Source organism: Anoplopoma fimbria, chromosome 22 (assembly GCF_027596085.1).
Source record: "Anoplopoma fimbria isolate UVic2021 breed Golden Eagle Sablefish chromosome 22, Afim_UVic_2022, whole genome shotgun sequence".
Classification (NCBI taxonomy): Eukaryota; Metazoa; Chordata; class Actinopteri; order Perciformes; family Anoplopomatidae; genus Anoplopoma; species Anoplopoma fimbria.
Window position 1 is genome coordinate 6,906,054 of NC_072470.1, and position 19,712 is coordinate 6,925,765.

The 19,712-nt window shown below is 44.0% G+C and overlaps 1 protein-coding gene across 1 annotated transcript in view; it reads right to left on the reverse strand.

Moving 5' to 3' along the window:
- Window positions 1–1,769: 1,769 nt before the first annotated feature.
- The window catches only part of LOC129111609 (muscleblind-like protein 2a), a 35,784-nt gene continuing 17,841 nt past the window's right edge, over window positions 1,770–19,712 (reverse strand). Inside the window, 9 exon segments of the mRNA XM_054623625.1 lie at window positions 1,770–1,868; window positions 5,341–5,435; window positions 6,715–6,750; window positions 8,589–8,733; window positions 9,206–9,259; window positions 12,646–12,740; window positions 12,743–12,905; window positions 14,505–14,708; window positions 15,439–15,603. Of these exon segments, the coding sequence (XP_054479600.1) occupies window positions 1,854–1,868; window positions 5,341–5,435; window positions 6,715–6,750; window positions 8,589–8,733; window positions 9,206–9,259; window positions 12,646–12,740; window positions 12,743–12,905; window positions 14,505–14,708; window positions 15,439–15,603 (972 nt within the window). The 3' untranslated portion in view covers window positions 1,770–1,853.

Sequence of the window (19,712 nt, forward strand, 5' to 3'; positions counted from 1 at the left end):
CTCACATTCCTCATGTAAACTACTCAAACCATGGTAAGAAAACGATGGTACACCATGAAAGTCACCAAACATTCTACAAAGCTATTTCTTTTTTTTGTTTGTTTGTTTTTTGATTTGTCAGTTCTTTAACTTCTTTTTGATTTTTCCATAAAGTCACTTGTGATGTCGATGAACGGTCGCTGGTTTTCCCCCAGCGACGACATGTGATGTCTTTCCCCCCGCGAGAAAAAAAAAGGTCCATTCAAGCTTCCTGACAGCCGGTGGTGCTGTGTCTGTGACTCTTAGTGATGCGCTCTGGATGAATGTGTTGTTGATGAGCATTTTTTTTTTTTTAGGCACTTCTACAGTTTTTTTTCTAAAATGGAACAGGATCATCGGTGATAGTAGGGTTGGACAGGACAACCGACGGTCACGGATAGCCCTCCAGTCGAAGTTCAAGTCATCTTTTTGCTTGACGGGCTTCGTCAAATGCACCGTATTTTAGTTGTTTTTTTTATTTAGTCTTAGCACTTTAGTCCCTCGCCCATCCTGTCCCGACCCCCCCCCACACACACACACACACACACAAAACCCCCCCTCGCCAACCAGTCCTGGTGTTGTCATCACCTGCTCGACCTCGCTTCAAGTCCCAGTCTGCCGGCAGACCATCAGTCTCCAGATACGAACACACGTGCACACACACACACACACACACACACACACACGCAAAAGGCTTGGTGTGTCTGGAACCAACCCCTCAAGCTTTGTAAAGCCCTTGGCACAGACCCGAATCCTGTAGGCTTTTTTTCTCCTTTTTTTTTTTTTCGGTAATGGCCCCCGACTGTCTCCTGTCAACACTGGGCTCTAGAAATGATTCTTCCCCAAGTCCCGACTGCATGCAAAAATCCGTGCACAGTCTATCCCACCGCTCCTCCCGAACAAAGAACTGAACCCAGCACCGAAACAAATAAAAGGGTGCGTTGTGAGCAGTTCTTTTTCTCTCTAAAAACAAAAAAAATGTATATCAGGGTGCTAGAAATGTGGCTCTGCATTCTGGCAGGTTGATTCCACCGACCTCTTCAGCTTTGGCAAGATGTTTCCGGAGATGAAGTGTTGGCATGGAGAGGAGGGAGGAGGGAGGAGGGAGGAGGGGGGTAAGTGTCATCATGGCATCTTAACAGCATCTGGGGCAGATGAGGGTCACAGAGGAGCCCGTCTGCCACCAAGGACATTCAACTTTGTAGAGAGAAAAAGCAAAGACCGCGAGACGAAAAAAAAAAAAAACAAAAAAAAAAAAAAAAAAAACCACTCTTGAGTGCGCCGGTGTGGTTGTGCACGGGTTTTCTGTGACTCTTCCTGTCTCCCACGTTAAGCACTATATGTCTCATTTAGTGCAAATCATTCGTCTCTTCTTCTTTCTTTTTTATTATTTAACTATCCAAAGGGATGAACATTGTGCAGCGTTCTTTTAGAATAAATATGAAAGAGAGGGGATCCACGGTACTTTGGGAGAGAACAGGTGTTAAAATGACCTCTATAATGTGTCTGCTATGTATGTAGTACTATACATAAGAATATTTTTGACTTTTTCGTGTTAATAGTTTTTTTTTTTCTAGCAATACATACAGTATATATATATATCTCTTCTTTTTTTTTTTTTTTTTTTTTTTTTTTTTTTTTTTTTTTTTTTTTTTTTTTTTTTTTAAATGTGTGTGTGTTACACCGGCACTGCAGTTCTTATGGTTAAATTGAAGTGTTACACTCTTAGCATGCAGGTTGCTGGACCTCTACGGGAGAGGTGAAGTAGTATTTACACTGGGGCTGTTTTGGGTTTCCTAGTGCAGCTTCGTGACACTCCATTCCCTTCCTGAAACTTACTTCAGGATAATCTGGAGGAGAGAGACAGAGAGAAAGAGACAAGAAAAAGAGGGAGGGAACAAAAGGAGAGAGACATTTAGTGAACCTGTAGGAGAGAAACTTTGTTTATTATGATAATTAAGACGTCTTTTGGTGTGATCCTGGTCAAACGCTATTTGAATTTATTTCTGCCCACTTAATGTGCTTAAAACAAACTTGTCGGGTCATCTAACAACCTTAACGCCGAACGAAATATGTCCGTCAATATTTGTAACATCCAGATCCTGCCAGGAAGTGTGGAGGTGTGAAAGGTGAAAGTATGCAGAATTTGAACGTCTCTTAAGGATGTTTTTCTGGTCAAAATCAGTGGACAGTGGGTACAAAATGTAAATCTAAAATGCATCACGTGAGAGCGTACACCTCCCTCGTTGGTTAGATTTGTCTGGAGAGGATACACAGAAAGAAGATCTGCCTAAATATCAACAAGGCGACGTCTTTGTTTGTCCAGGTGGGTGTAGCATAGTTCTGTCTTAGTGGATGAGTTGTCGCCACCTGCCTTGTGTTTCATGCAGATGAGACCGAAAGCTGATAATAATTTGCAAATAGCGTTCGACTCAGGTCTGGTCACCTCTGTGTGTTCTCTCTCTTTAGGAGATTAAAAGCTGATCCAACACAACAAAGAGAGAGAGAGAGAGAAGAAGAAGAAGAGGAAGAGAGAGTGTCTATAGGGGAGGAGGGGGAAGACAGGAAGAAGAGCTGCTGGCTGGCCATCATGTGGTTGCCACTGGCAACAAGCCAACACAGCACAAAAGCAGCGTGGTGCTGTGTTAATATACAATAGACAGCCAGCGAACTACAGAAGCCACTGGTCACATCACACATCACAGAAGGTCACCACAGGTGGAGAGCATGTGATGTGCGCGGGGCTGCAGAAAAAAAAGTTGAAAAAAATATTACTGGGTGCCAGATGGATGGGATCAGCCACATATAGGATGGTACACCCCGCCCGTCTGGTACCACAGGTGGGTGAAAGCAAACAAACAAATTGTTTGCGGGTCCTACTTTGCAGTGGCAGCGTGTTTCAGCCTGGCAGATGATGAGCGTTGGATAATTGAATGCGATCGAGTGCGCGTTACAGAATCATGTTTTTTTTTATACATATTAATTGCATCGGATCAAAGTGACATAGTGTGTTCATTTTCTTAAATGTGATAACCCGGGAGGTGAGGGATGGTCCTCAATATAACAATCTGTAATTCTATTAATTATTCAGACTTATCTTCCCATCAGTTCAGTAGGCTGTGGCCTGTGCAACGTGTGATGTAATGCCATGTTCAGACAGACGAGGGCGCTGCAAGTGCACAATCCCCAGCGAGCTGTTAGCACATGGTTAATATGAGCTGGAACATGGAACCATGTGATTGGTTCCTGCTTGTCATGTCACTCTGACAGTTCAGACGGTCATGAGTTGACCAGACTCTGAAACTCTCGACGTCTGCAACATCCTGTCCCTCCATGCATGTGAATTACTCCCTATACATCTTGATTAATTCATAAGCACATCTCCTTTTAGCTGCGGACACAACAGGTACATGATGATAATGATAATAATCACTATCCTCCTCCTTCCTCCTAAGCCTCCAGAATGATCTTGAAGATGCTAATGGTTGTTCCTGGTCGACCAGCTGGCATTAGCACAAAATCATCTTTGAATCTGGGTGTTTATTCTGAACGACACACGATTGTGACGACCGTAGTAAACGTGATAACTGCGTCCTAGCTGGAGGGATCTTTATGCAGGGCGGATGGTAGGGGGGTGAGAGAGAGAGAGAGAGAGAGAGAGAGAGAGGAGAGAGGATGGGGGATGGGGGGGGGTAGATGGAGACAGACAGCGAGGGGCTGACGTCAGTGTTTCTTCGGCTCCTTGTCCCACATGCATCTTTAAAGAGCAGCTCTGCTTCCTGCTGCTACTGCTGCTGAATGCCAATTACAGGAGGAGACGGTGACTCACAGGAAGTGCACACACTGCCGGCCTATGAGGGGCAATAAAGCACGAGGTAACGGGACCGGATCTATGGTGGATGATCAAAAGGGCAATCTCGAAGAACATATTCATTCTCTTTTTTCTTTTGGTGAAATGATCCTGTGATTATTTTTTATTTTTATTTTTTATACAAAGCTTCCATTCTTTATTATTCCAAGATGACACAAAGGAACTTTTTTTTTTTTTTTTTTTGAAGGTGTTCATTCTGAATCTTAAATATATTTTCCCGTGCATTGACGCAGAAAGAAAATTATTAATATATTTAAGATTCAGAATGAACACCTTCAAAAAAAAAAAAAGTTCCTTTGTGTCATCTTGGAAAAAAAAGAAAAAAAAAAAAAGAATGGAAGCTTTGTAAAATAAAATAAAAAAAAAAAAAAAAAAGGATCATTTCACCAAAAGAAAAATGAGAATTCATATTTTCTTCGAGATTGTTTTTTATTTTTATTTCTTATTTTTATTTATTTTATTTCTTCGATATAATATATCGAGAAGAAGTGGAAGAAGAAGAGGAAAAGGAAATTTAGGACATTTGTCGCTAAAACTAGTCAGTAATACAACATGTACACACACTGAACATGATGTGATTACGTTTCTACCTGTGGAACACTAATCTGTCCACCTGTGTGTCCTCAAAACTGGACTGGCTATCAGTAAATGATTACCAGCTGCATTTGGGCCAGAGTGCAAAGCATTGTTGTGAAATCTCCAGGTTTAAAAGGGGGCACACATGCGTCACTCCGGCATTCAAACCTGGCGCTGCTTCCCTGGCTCCTGCTGCCACGCAGCAACAGGAGAGCCTCCGATGAGAGGCCATTTTTAGACATCTTCTGCAATCATTTCTCATAACCCCTCGACAAAACCCGTGACTGTTTCCTCACATGATTTATTCTCCCTTTAACCCCGCGATATATATATATATATATATATATATATATGCCAGCTGTTAGCAACCAGCTGTAAGTGCTGCAGAAAGTGCTGCCTGTATGTGTTTGCTTGAATGTAGTGTGTGTGTTTGCGTAGCACACAAGCGGTACAGATGAGGCCCCCTATTGCAGATGGAGAGGCTTATTTGACAACAACGAGAGAAGTGGAAAAAATTAAACTTAAAAAACAGACACATGCAAAACAAAACCAGGAAGTGGTGCAACACAACACAACTACTACTTTGCAAATGTGGGAGCTCTGAAGAAGTGCTTGCTGGGAGCGCTCTAATGGGTCTGTGCACGCCGGCACCCGCTTTCCCAGGTAGCCCCCTCCGCTTTTAAACTCTCTGGAAAAATACCCACTCAGGCTTTCATGCCAGTGTGAGCTCGCCCAGTGCAGGCGGGTGGATGGATCGGGGAGGGAGCCGGGCGTGGGCGTGGGCTCAGCTGCAGGTCATTGCGGCTCACTATTAGAAGGCAGCACTTATTCAGAGCTCCGGGGACTGATGAAAGAAAGCTTTAAAAGGAGCAAACCTGATTGGCTGGTGCTGTTGCTGCGTAGGGGACACTTGTGGCAGGAGTTGTTGCTGCAGAGACAGTAGCAGGCGTAGCACTGTACATCATTGGGACTATGGTGTTGAGGGTGGGAAAGGGGAGGTGAGGGGAGAGGGAGGAGGGAGGAGGAGGAATGGGGGGAGAGGGGAGGAGGTGGTAGCAATGGACAGGTAGGTGGAGCGTTATGGGAACCATGGCAACAGATGGGATGTGTGCGTGTCGACGGTGTCGTTTTGTTGTTGTTGTTGTTGTTGTAGTTGTTGTAGTTGTTGATGGTGGTGGTGGCGGATGTTACAGAGAGCCAGCAAGCCATCGTTAGGGTTACACCGGCAGATGGCATGCAACCATTCACAATGCAAAGCAAGGAGGACAGAAAGAAAGAAAGAAAGAAAGAAAGAAAGAAAGAAAGAAAGAAAGAAAGAAAGAAAAAAAGAGAGCGTGGGAGAAAAAAAAAACAAAAAAACAAGAGGAGAGAAGCTGATTACAAACACAAGTAAGGAAATTTATACGGAAAATCAGTTTGCTGTTTTTTCCCAGAGAAGTTGAACGGCACAAGACACCAATTACCAAGAATCAATGACATTTTTGGCAGCGGGGATGGGAATTTTGTTTTCCTTCATTTATTTTTATTCGTGTGGGTTGACAAGATGAACAGCAGGAGGACGCCAAAAAACCTGGGCTGCATCGTTGATAGATTGTATTATTACTATGTTTAAAGTCATTATTCCTCGTCATAATTTTTTCCATTTATTAAGTAGGGAACGGCTGATTAGCCGACTGGGACTTCTTTGTAATTCCCATCCTCCCTTTTGGCAGAGACGAAATGCTCCGGCTATGTGGCTGAAATAACTTCTCTGGGAAACTGATTTAAATTTCCTGATCAACACAGCACAGCAAACAGACAGTGGCTATCCTACAGCTTAAGAACAGAGCAGTCTGCAGTATTTTATCTAGCATTTTTCCATCATAAACAAACATGTCATTAGCGAGTAAGTCAGTAGGGAAACAAGAACTGAGAGTCAAAACTCTTTCATGTGATTCAAAAAGGAGGTAAAAATGTGTTTCATATCATGTCTAAGCATAAAGAAGTCAGTTTGATGATCATTTCCTAGAGCACATTTAAAATAAAGCCACGGGAGGTGATGTGGTGACCTTTTCTCTCACCTGCAAGGGCTGCAGCTATCTCACCCCCCACTCCAACCCCCAACCTCCCACTCTTATACATCAAACAGTGTGTGTGTGTGTGTGTGTGTGTGTGTGTGTGTGTGTGTGTGTGTGTGTGTGTGTGTGTGTGTGTGTGTGTGTGTGTGTGTGTGTGTGGGTGAGGGAGCAAAAGGGAAGGTCAGGACCTACCAAGACTGCTAGCAGGAGTCATGCACAAGACTGACCCTGTTGTGTTCATGCAGAGAAAAAGACAGAGAGAGGGAGGGAGAATGGGGGGGAGAGACAGAGAGGGAGGGAGGGAGAGAGAGAGAGAGAGAGAGAGGAGGAAATAAATGGGTTAATTGAGAGGGTGGAGAACAACACGGTTAGACAAGACGAAAACATAAAAAAAAATAAAAAAAAAAAAGCTTGAAGACTTCACTTAGCTTCAGATGCTAATGCTACAGTGGTGCCGTCAGCCTGTTACGAATGCGGTTAACAGTAGCAAGCAGAGGAGTTCCCTCGTTCAGTCACGGCATTAGTGAGAAGCTACTGTATCTGTATAAAGCGGCGGCTAAACATAAAGCAAATTTACATACTGCAGCTTACGTGTTGCAAAAGCTGGATCAATGAGATTATTGGTTTGCAGATTTGAAGGAAATGATAGATAATCAGAATAATAAGAGTTTTTCCATATAGATCGTTTGTTGCACAGATTGTAGAGCCCACTGGGACACATTTGTGATAACGGACTATATAAATAAAGTTGACTTGACTTGAACACACTGGTGTCTGAGATCCAGCTGTTTCTGAGGTTGATGTATATTTTTTAATTTAATCTACAAGTAGCCAAGCTCGTCTCTTCACACTTGATTGAATCTAGAAAAAGACGATCCTGTATTTGTTTCCAATATTTCTACTACTTTCCTCTCATTTTCTAGGTTTTCTGTGGCCACAAACCTCCTGCAATTAAATATATATGCTGTAATGTTTTGAGGATAAAAATAACAAACGATTTGAATAAGTCATTTCTAGAAAAGAGGTGATGGAGCCAAACAGCAGCATCATGCAGTGTCAGTACAATGCTGTGCACAGGGTTCCATCCAGATGTGGATCAAATGAAGACGGCCAGTGCTGACTGCATCTGAACCAAAGTATCTGTCACTAAAATATTACAGTAGACCTCGAATTTTCCAAAAAGCATGATGATTCGCTAACACGACTTTAACCCAGGGCTACTTCCCACACACAGTTACTGAGGGAGGGAGGGAGGGATGGGTGAGGGGCTGTCAGGCATCTCAAACAAAAAACAAAAAAAAGAGCAGGTAAAAAGAAGTGTGAGGGATGAGAGTCTCATCCTCATGACTCAGTGTGGCTACAGGCTGCCGCATTAGCTGCGTTTAACTCGTTTAGCGGATGACCCGAGGGGGCTTAAGCTACTGTTAAGTTTCTGTGAGACGACGAGTGCTTTTTGATCCGGGGGAAAGAACTGAAGAGGAATAAGGGAGCAGGCTTGAATAAATTTGGTAAAATAGGAACGAAATTCCGTTTTTTTTTAATGTTTTTTATATTGATGTTGCACTGAAAAGGTTGCGTTTGCCCAAAATTTCAAGTCATTATTCCCTTTAAAAAGACGCAGTTACAGAGCCGCTGTATTGCAAACATCTAGGCTTCCTTTTCTCTTTTGTATGCTTGGCTGTCACAGTTGAGAGAGGTGTGCTAATACATGATATCTTGGATTGCACTGAACAAAGCTTACACCGCCCTCCAATCTGGCAGCCATTACGTGCTCATGTTGGCAGGCACTAGATCAACGTTTAGAGACGATGAATAGTTGAAACATTAGCACACGCCGTCCCAGCAGGGCTCCATATGTGGGTCACTGGAATGAATCCCCACAGGCGTTAACTGATCACGAGGGGCGCTCTCACTTTAGCGTGAGAACTCTCAAATAAAAGATACATTTGGTATGGATAGAAGGTTAGCTGGAGCACACATCCAGCGGGTGTACCCGTGTGTTTGCATGCCTCGCATACCTAGGAGTGCTGGTGTGTGCCGTGCGTATCGATCGGGAGCTCTCTTACCTGCGGGAAAGAAAGTGGGCTGCTGCAGCTGTGCGTTGGCCAGCGCCTGCTGGTAGTGCAAAACACTGGGGTTGAACAGGGAGCCGTTGCTCTTCTCAAGTGCTTGTCTCTTTGGTAGGGGCTGGAGGACGCCGTGGGGGAACGCCTATCCACCAAAAACACACATACACACACACACACACACACACACACACACACACACACACACACACACACACACACCAAACAGAAGCACAGTAGATTTGATCGGTGCGCTCACACAAAGTCAACACTGATATTTGTAAATCTGTTATTTCTCTATGCACAGCACAAAAAGGCAAAAATGGAAACTTTTGTGTAACTATCACAAGGACAATGAGAAAAACTACACCGTAGCAAGGCAATCAACAACACATTAAAGAAAAAAAAGTGTGATCACTGGAATTATTTTAACATTACACACTAGTTTGATACATGTACAGTACAATCTAGAATTGCCACTGGTGATCATAAATGATAACTTTAAAGTGTCTTACAGGGTTACACAAAAAAACAAAAGAGCCAACTTAAATTTTGTGAGTGGCTACAGTACAATTAAAGAAGCTACATGCAAAGCAAAAGGTGAAAGGTCAAAGTACCAGGTCTACAGTTGCCTCGAGGGGTCGCTTCATTGCTTTGGCAGTCGACTGAGTCTTTAATTAGCAGGCAGCGAGCACATGATGGCAGTGGGCCAATGGGATTCAAGCGTATTAACATACAGGTAACAGCAAGCAGAGGTGCGTCATGGGGGACAGCATTGCATTGTGGATAGGTGAGAAGGAAAAAAACAAAAACAAAAATAATCTGAATGCAAGTATACCACATACAAAACAATAGGCATGCACATAAACAAAAAACTGTTTTGTTTACTTTAAAGAAACATTGCTACTTTTTTGAATTAGTACAAAAGCAAAAAAGCATCTACATTAACCTTTGGTTAAAAAAATAAAAGCAAGTTTCTATGATGTATTTCAAAACTACTGTGAAAGCATTAAGTATTGACGATTTTCTTAACAATAAATCAACTTTTTTTTTTTTATATAATATCTACGAAAGAAGACAATGCAGTAAACACATCTGGGCTGACACTTTATGTGAGATCTGAACACAGGTTCCCTACAGTTTTTTTTTCAAAGAAGTGCTACAGTCCTACACACACCATAATTACAGTGCTCCTGGAGGTGGTTTTGGGGGCCTGAGAAATGTCTAAAACACCCACAACAGATTGGGATGTGAGTGAGCTCTGGTCAAAGCCCCTCAAATTACTGAACTCTGCCCTCACAACTGGCAGCAAGAACTGGTCACATTTGCGTGGGCAGGTTTTTGAAACTACAGATAAACACTAGGACTACAGAGAGGCTGTTGAAAGGCTGCGAGCGCTAAGTAGCCCTAATGTACTATAACAATCACATCCTCTCCTGTAGTGGTGTGGATTCACATCTAGTGCTTGAAATAAGTGACAAACCCTCAAACTACATCTGGAATCGTGAGCGCATGTGGCTTTGTTAGTGTGTTCAATGAACTCGGGGAGGTAACACGATGTGGGTTAAAGTTCAATCACAGAATGTGGAGCTCTGTTTATTCTTTAAATCCCTCCGAAACTGATATCTTAAAAAGCTAGAAGTCGTACGTTTTTTTATTTCCACTCATTGCTTTTGTTAATTTTTGTTTTAGGAATGTCACTGCTGAGAGGGGGAAAAAAAAAAAGATGACATGGATGTGATGAGCACAGCAGTTCAGGGGTCCATGCACAAGCCTCTTGCTTCATGTATGTGGATTTTATAGTAGCATATGGCAATATATATACATATATATGTGTATATATACATATATATATATATCGACAAGGCACTGTTTATGCGCTGTAGTGTCAATCACTGTGGTTAGTTCAGATGGCAGATGGTCTGTCAGAGTGACATGAAAAGCAGAGATGACTGCATTCGACAGCGTGGCAAGCAACACATAATATGGCACAGTAAAACAACATAATTTCAATAACTGGATCTTCCTACTGTAACTGTATCAGTTAATGTGTAACCTTATCTCCAGTACACTTAGCTTATTTGCTTCAGATAAAAAAAAAAAAGTGAGTTATGGATAATGATATTACCTATTTGCAGCAGTGCAGCAATACGGGTTTTATGGGTCTCTGCTTCAATAAAAAGAGCCTGAGCTTAAGCTAAGGGCTAAAAGAAAATTGGATTAAAGGTGCTGACTAAACAACTCATTGTCCTGAGGTTAACCCTGCGCACCTTTTACACAGCTTGTAACTGCTGTTGGCAAAATTGGGTCGTAAAATTGATAAACTGGGGCATATGAGGAAGACAGGAGGAGTATGAAGCATTGATTGTAAGGAGAATGAACGGGCCGGATAAACTAAATCTTCCTGTTTGAGAAGCATTGTGTACCTGAAGTGGTTGAGCTAAGGTTCTCAGTGTGCCTTTAAGAAAACGGCGGGTCATCATCAGGTTATAGTGCCATGGGCTCTCTTTTATTTATGCATATTTCAATTCCTTCTTAGTTTTTTCCTGCTCCCCGTGCAGCTGCTGCAAAGAAATTGCACGAAAGGAAAACTAACCTGAGCTCGCGGCCGACGGCTCGACATCCACACACTGTGGACTTATGGAGGAAGGGCAAAGAGAGCAAGCAGCGATGGAGCCAGCCAATGAGAGAGGTGTGTGCAACGCCTTATAAAAAAAAAAAAAAAAAAAAAAAAAAAAAAAGAAGAAGCATGTCCATGCCATGGAGAGGGGGGAGTCAGTCAGCAGCAGCAGCAGCAGCACACTGGCGCAGTACAAGGTGTGCGGGTGCAGCAGCCAAAGGGGCCATCGAAAAAGAAGCCACTCAGAGCCCGGGGAGGAGGGGTGGGGTGGGGCACAGACAAGACACACTGCCAAACCCATCCCGCTGTCTGTCTGCCTGCCTGTATCTCCATCCATCCATCCATCTGTCTGTCTGTCTGTCTTACTACATGTCTGTCTCTTCCTCAGCCTGTTTGGGGGGGGGGGAGGATTTTTCCAACTAAAAGGCAGAGGAGGAGGGAAACCCCCCTGCTCCGACCCGCGAGGCTACATCCTCCATCCCTGATTCAATTTACACTGATCTGCAGAGAGCCGCACTTATCATTGAGAGCAGGGGGTGGGGTGGGGGGGGGGGGGGGATGGAGGGTGAGCCAGCACATTGTCTCCGTATGAACCAAGGGCATTGGAGAATAAAAAAAAAAGCGGGGGACTGCGGTGTGATAATAACAGATTGTTCTTGCGGCATTACACTGATGCATTTAGGTTCCTCACTAAACCCTGGTTATTGTGTACGACGGCCTCACTTTGGGGGACGACTATTGTTAGGGAATTGTACGCTGGAGTCCACTGGACAGAGCCAGCAGAGGTGGGTATGTTTTATGCAGTAATAAAGCAGCGCTCCACATTTTATGTTACCGTTGGTGTCGCCGTCGACGACGACAGCATGCCGCTTACATGCCGCGTAAGCCAAGATGATTTGTAGTAATGGTACATGTATGCGGTTACGTGTGTTTTAATTGTTTTAATTGGTACAAAGTTGCACAGATTGTTGTATGTCCTGGACGTGCAACAATCTGTGCTTTGTATGAAGTGTAGCAGTTACTAGGAACGGTTACCAGAACCCCTGGGCTTATATAAATGTTCTCTAGAGAGTGAGGAATACTGTCTATATTTTGTTTTCTTGCTCTTCCACCACCATAAAACCTCCAATAATAACTTGTTTATTTGCTTCCTCCCTGGGTATTTCAATGAAAGGCTAAGCTTTTGTTGGAAAATTCAAGGTAAACTGTATATAGGCGCTATAAAATAGCATTATTGTCCCGTCAAGACCTTACAATCTCTTCCTCTATGAGTACTCTAAGCAATCAGAAATCTTGGGAGAGTTGTTTTGTATCCTTAAGGACAAGTGTGTGTGTGTGTGTGTGTGTGTGTGTGTGTGTGTGTGTGTGTGTTGTGTGTGTTTCCTGCTCTACCACTGTGTAAGGTACAGTAGGTAAGCTGTGGTGCCGTGCTCTCACCATGGCTGCAGCTGTGGCGGCGGCTTGCGCTGCCACAGCTGTCTGGTTGGCCTGGTGCTGGGCGGCCTTAATCTTGGCCTGCAGGTGGGCCGGGGGTGGAAGTACTTGCACTTCTCGCGGGAGCAGCGGCTCTTGATGTAGTCCATGCAGACGGTGACGGTGTTGTCGCTGGTGTCGATCATGGGGCTGTCGCTCGGGTGGGCGAAGCGGCAGTCGGTTTCCCCGCGGGCGCAGTTGCCCCGCTGGAACTCGCGGCAGACCTGGGAGAAAGGCCGGAGAGGCAGGTGGACGAACAAACACACACACACACACACACACACACACACACACACACACACACACACACACACACACACACACACACACACACACACACACACACACACACACACACACACACACACAGATATACGCAGATGTGGACAGACATACAGATGTTGGCGTGAAAAAAGGAGAAAACAGAGAAACACACACAGACACAGAAACCGTGAGCTTTCAGAACAGAATAATTAACATTAAATGTATTTGATGGATGATCAACCAACTATCACAGTAACTAAGGCAACCACCAAAATCTTGATGATGATATTAGATTTTAAAGCATTTCATACATATCTAAATACCTCATGGTAGGGCCAACCTTGTGCACAGAATATTAAGGTTTCACTTTATTCTGCTGCACCAGAATTTAAAGTCACAGTAACCTTATTTTTTAAATACGGACAATAAATTTGTTTTGGACTTTCGTGTAACTGAAGTGTGTGCCAAACCTAAATGACTGTGGAGTCACTGAACCAGTCTGTGTTCAACCATTTCAGAGGATTGTCATAATCACATGGGGATCTGCTTTTAACTCGCACTCTGGGACTGAGACACATCATCACATGCAGCAGCGAAGCACACACATACACATATATGCACAAAAAAAAAAAAAAAAAAAAAAAAAAAAAGGCTGCACACACACATATAAACACACACACACACACACACATGCTAGGTTGGTGTGGGCGTGTATAACGTGTCTCACAGGGACACTGTTTCATTAGAGACTTCATTCAGTTGCTAAGTGATAGCACTCCCGGAGAAAAACACATACAGGCACACACCTACGCATCACCTTCGGGTCTTAGGGAGATTATTGTTTATCTTTAAAAATGTAGTGGGAAAAGGAAAAAAAACAGGAAAAAAACACCTCAACCATCGAGCTATTCTCATTCGATGTTGTTTGCCAGGGGGCAGATGGAGGTTGCTGAAGTTGTGGTAATTGTCCCAGTCTAACTGTGGCTGTCTAGCAAGTACCAGTTACTTATATCTTATGTGCCTTGCAGCCAAATTGAACAAATACTACTAAACAGCTACTGCAGTGACACATTTCAATGGGCTTTTTTTTTGTTAGCATGATGTTAGATTTAATTATTTTAATAGAGGGAAGGAAGCAACTTTTTACGAGCCTGGATTCTCTATTTGGCTTATTCAAAGGCAACTTTAAGATGTATTTGTTTCAGTAGGAACAAGTTGTTGCATTAGAAAAGTCCATTAAAAGGTTAAAGATGTGCGTATGTGTATCGTATTTGTTGCTATGCCGACTAGAAGTAGTATTCTATGGTGTTTTTCTTCCTGAATTCACAGCACAGTGTGAGTTTCTTTGTTTTCAGATGTGTGATTATCATGTCAAAACCTTAATACCGTTTAAATGCGCTTGAGCTATAAATGGTCCTCATTAGCACCACGTATCTATTGCATCTCTCTAAAGCCCATAATCCCAGTAGGGCGTTACCATAATTCACGACCTCAAAGACAACATTAGCTGTGGTTGGCCGTCATATGTCTGAGAGAGAGACTGTGATTGGGTAGGTCACCTCCAGCTTGTCGGTGCGCAGCAGTTTCTGGTTGGAGGACGAGCCGCCGGTCACGGAGATGGGCGGGCTGCCGGGGACCATGCAGGGGCTGCTGGGCATGATGTCTTGGGGCATCAGGCCCATGCTGTGGGACATGGGCGTCAGGTACGACGTGTAGCTCAAACCTCCGCCGGAACCGAGGGCCTGGCTGACTGGAAACGTCTGCTGTGCATGGAGAGAAAGGCAGCTGAGCAAACACTTATCTTTAAGATATTCTGCTTTTTGCACTTTTCATTCCCTACATTCGTAATTAGTCAGGAATGGCGCAATGGCAAAGATGTCAAAATGACAAATGAAGGGAGGGGACAGTAGGGGGTGGAGGGTGAAAAGGCAGAAAAGAGGCTACAGCGACAAATGAACGGAGGGTGCAGCTGTGCAGGGTGGAGGGTGAGAGATGAGAGAGGGTGTGACAGGTAGAGAGGGGAATAGTGCTTCAGAGGGGGGGGGATGGAGGGAGAGAGGAAAGCCAGGGTAGAAACAGGAGAAGGGGTTGTTTTTTTTTAACCTCTGTGTATTCTGGGAAGATTTTGCTGAGCGGGCATGTTCTTTTTCAGCTGCACCCAGCCTTGCGTTGATGCAGTTAAACACGTTCACACCTGGCAACTGCCCAGCGCAACCACAGTCTATCTGCAGTGCACTCAGCGGACAGGAGTTGAGTTTGGTGCTTTGCTCAAGGCCATTCTCAATAACTATTGTGAGAACATTGTCTCAGTAGCCTTCGATGTCATCTGAAAACAGGGTAATGTGAGTGTAGATGTGATAGTATAGTATCTAATAGTATTTACAGTAAGAGATGTCTCATATTTTCTCAGTGAATCATGCCCTGATTGTCAGATAAAGCTGGTGCCAAAACAGTGTAGCAAAGAAAATCCAACCGGAGGGGGCGAGCACTGACCACGGGTTGCATGGTGGTGCCGGGGATCATGAACTGCATCTGTTGAGCCAACATGGCCGCCGCCGTCTTCTGCTGGATCAGGTTATTTCGCCCGTTGATCTCCAGCTGGGTCTTCAGGTGAGCGGGCGGGTGGAGGTATTTGCAGTTCTCTCGCGTGCAGCGGCCCTGAGTGGGACATAAAAAAAAGCGGATGGAGGAGAAGACGGGGCGGGAGGGAGGGGTGGAGAGAAACAAACAAGGTCATTAGCAGTCGGAAAAAAAAAACGTCCAAGTCTCTGATCAACAGAATGAGTAGAAAAGCTACGTTTTGGATAGTAAACCCTGATGGAGAAGAGGTTGTGTGTCCGCCTGAGGACGTGGCATTTGTGGGCATTGATTTTGTCACGGACTCTCCAAAACACACAGAGTGCTTGAAGGCAGCATAAATATTTATACTTGGAGAGCGTGAAACACACGACATGTTTGTGGGTGTAGCAGGCAGCTCTCGGCTCAGGAGTGGAACAATTGTTGTGAAAGACGATTACCAGTTTTTTGAGTTGCTCGCTTTTTCATTCTGGCAGGTCTTGGTCCCGCCTGCACCTTGGACACACTAGCCAATGCTCAGTGCACACCAATAAAAGAAAGGTGCACAACGGCCAGGGCTGAAGTTCTGATTCTACCCATCTTGCCATCACGACCACGTCTCTGGTCATCCAGTATGCTCTGCGGATTCTATGCAAATGCAGGAGTTGGCAGGGTCAGGCCTACGGATACCCCGGTGGATGAAGGCAATTAAACTGTCAACCCAGAGGCTAACGGCAAACACAATAATCCAATATGGATCCTCGTTGCAGTGCTTATTGCAGGGAGAGTGGGTGGAGGAGAGGAGCGAGGTCAGGAGGGAGCAGCGTGGTGGTGTGGAGGGGTAGAACACGGCGGTGTGAAAAAAGGAGACTGTGGGTAAGACGGAAAGTAAAGGTGAGGAGAGGAGCGGTGGAAAAAAAAGAAAAGATGTGGGCAGAGTGGAGAGATTGGAATTAGCGTAGAGGGGTGGGGGAGGAGGAGAAAAGGGAGAGAACAGCGAGAGGCCAAGAAGACAAAAGGGGAGGACACGACATGACCGGAGTGACATGGCACGTCTCGGCGGATGTGAAGGAGGGCAGAGCGAGGTGAAGCTAAATTAGATGGAGGACCGAACACCCCCCGAACATGACGGGAAAGAGACACAATACGGTGGCCTGATTGGAAAAGTTATCCAATCATCTCTCTGCTTTCCTCTCATAAGGAGAAAATATGACACATTTGTCCAGAACCAGTGATGAGCTGTGTTTTATTCGCTCAAGCGCTGGACTCAAACACGATTTCAGTCCTCATTTACACATAAAAAAATGGACAACATCCTGATAAGTCATTTTTAGCCCTCTGACGATCTTACATGCGCTCTGACTGTTTTTCCGGCCCTGCCAGGAAAATCACAGGTGGATTGATTGACGTGATTGCATTTCATTCAGATGTGGCAGTTCCAGGCTCGTGGTATTGTGCGTGCTGTCTGACCGCCGTCATTAGTGTTACTGATTGCACCTATGCTTTTTATTTTTTTATTGCCAAGACAAGTTAATAAATCTGCTGTGAAAATGGTTTGAATTTAAAGCCCTGTAACTGTACTTTCTGTCTCTTTTATTAATATTTCATTTGCTCACATTTAATTTATTTTAAAAGCTTTTATTTTCATTTTTAATTCTGCTTTTAAATGAATTTTATTTTTTAAAAATCATCCCTAATATATTCACACAATATTTGATATTTGGTTTTTGTCAGTGTTGCCAGTTGAGCCTGAGGTTCTAGAAGCAGCAAAACAAAAAGAAAGAACCTATAAAATCACACATTATTCTTATACTATTCTTAGTTAAAGCACATATCTAGAACACATCCCTTGGGCTGTGATGCAAATGCATAAAAACCATGATATGGATTATTTCTGTTAACTCAAAGGCATGAGAGAGACTCGGCGTGCTACGGGCATTTGAATTAGCGACTGTTCAAGTCTATACAGCGACACAGGGAGCTTTGTTTTTCTACGTCGGGTGGGCACGAAGAAGGAAAAATGCTTTTTTAATGAAGCCTGGCTCCCAGTGTAAATAACAAATAATCTTCAAGTCTCATCAAATGAAAATAAATAATAAAACCTGGCTATCCCTTTTCTCCCTGACAGATATTAAACAAACCTCACATGTTGCTGTTGTTACAATTACTTTTCTCCCAGCTGATTTGAAGCTCCCACAAAAGATATAAAGGGAGTCTGCGGACACTATAGGCGCCTTTGTAATTTTTGTGTTCGCATTAATAAAACACACAAAGATAGGAACTAAGGATCTTTTGCTTCGGATACACACGTGTGTTTGTGTGTGTGTGTGTGTGTGTGTGTGTGTGTGTGTGTGTGTGTGTTGTGTGTGTGTGTGTGTGTGTGTGTCAGATAACACGTTTGACATTCACAGCGACACCCTGCAGCCGCTCTGTAACGATGAGAGTCACGTGTGAGACGGGACTGGCCTCCACTGATACCCTCCCAAAGGTTCACGCGCACAAAATCACACCTGCCCACACATTTGCATACTAAATCGCACAATCACAACAGGCCCCCCCCCACACACACACACACAGGAATACGTGTGCATAAGATAAACACGCTGCGCACACACACAGTTCTAAGCCCTGTCCAGAACAGAGGAACAGCGTTAGCACCGAACCCTGCAACCAAAAAACCCTCTAGAGGTGTCAGAACTAATTGTAGCCTTATGCACCACCACGGACACTGGCAAAAGGGGTGTGTGTGTGTGTGTGTGTGTGTGTGTGTGTGTGTGGTGTGCGTCTTGTTTATCTGCATCCACGAGAGAGAATGCGTAGGCAGGTGTAATGGTGCATGTGTGTGTGTGTGTGTGCAGGGGATACTGTGTGGGCGGGTGTGACTGTGTGTGTGACTGTGTGTGTGTGTGTGTGTGTGTGTGTGTGTGTGTGTGTGTGTGTGTGTGTGTGAGAGGGAGAGAAGGAGCTGGTGCTGAAGCTGAGCTCTGGACGGCGGCCCAAAACCGAGTCTGCAGGGAAGCACAGCAATCGCCACGGCGCCCTACGGAGATCACAGACAAATAAATCTGCGTGCAAACACACCGATCGCTTTGTCATTTATGCGGACTAAAGAGTGAAGCCATTACATTCCCCCTTTTGCTCCATGTTCAGTTCCTCCATATCCTGTGAGTGACATATGCTTCCTCGCAATTGCTCCTCATTATTCCCCATTTACAGTGATGAGGTAAACGGTGGTGGAGTTACTTCGGAAGAGAGTGTTTCACAACGTGCAGGCGCTGTCGCACTAAGTGCAAGCCTCGGACCTCCTCCTTTCATCATGTCAAACTTTCTTTTGGTTTGAAAGCCTTTTTTTTCCTTTTTCTTCACTGATGTATTCGTGATCCGGTGCAGCATTGTGCCCGGTCTTTGAATAAATTAAGTTTGGTTTGTCTTCGCTCGTCCCCTTTTTTTTGTCTAGTTTGGAGGTGGAAGAAGCAAAATAAATGAAGCACCTACGCTGGGGCTGTCATGGTAATGGAATTTCTGACACTATTTAAAAAAAAAAAAAAAAAAAAACATTGGAGAGAATTAAGTGCAGCGATCAATTATTCCTACATTCATCAGGTGCAGTAAATTGAATTACCTAAAAAGTTCATACACAGTATTTGCGGACTGATGAAGAAGAACTACAAATCCGTTGTTTGAACAGGAATATTCACATGCTACGTAGGGTTTTCTGTAGTTTCTTGCAGTGTCACATGGAAATGCCAAACATTAAAGTTAGTATAAATATGTATGGCCAGATGTTTGTTGTTACCAAACCCCCCAGGATAAGAGCTGCAGATTTCATTGGAATAAACAGTGATTATTTCTTAACAGATAATAAATTACACATTTAAAGGTGAAATATGATGCCAGAACTCTGGTTTATAATGCTATGAAACAAGATTTTACATCATTTTACTTCCAGTCTGATCGGTACCGGACTTATAACATGTAAAAGTGTCGCTTTCTGTCTGTACAGCGTTATTCACAGTGTCTTTTACTAGCTTCGGCTCCTGGAAGTCTCAGGGCCTATTAATGAAAGGGATATGGATTTGCTATAAATACGGTTAAAGGACATCAAAATGGCTGATATTCTTTTTTGGGGGGAGTTAGAACATGTGGTAAGGCAACACAAAAGAGGAGAATTTCAGCTGCGTTCTGACTGGAGATATGAGGTCAGGTAGTCC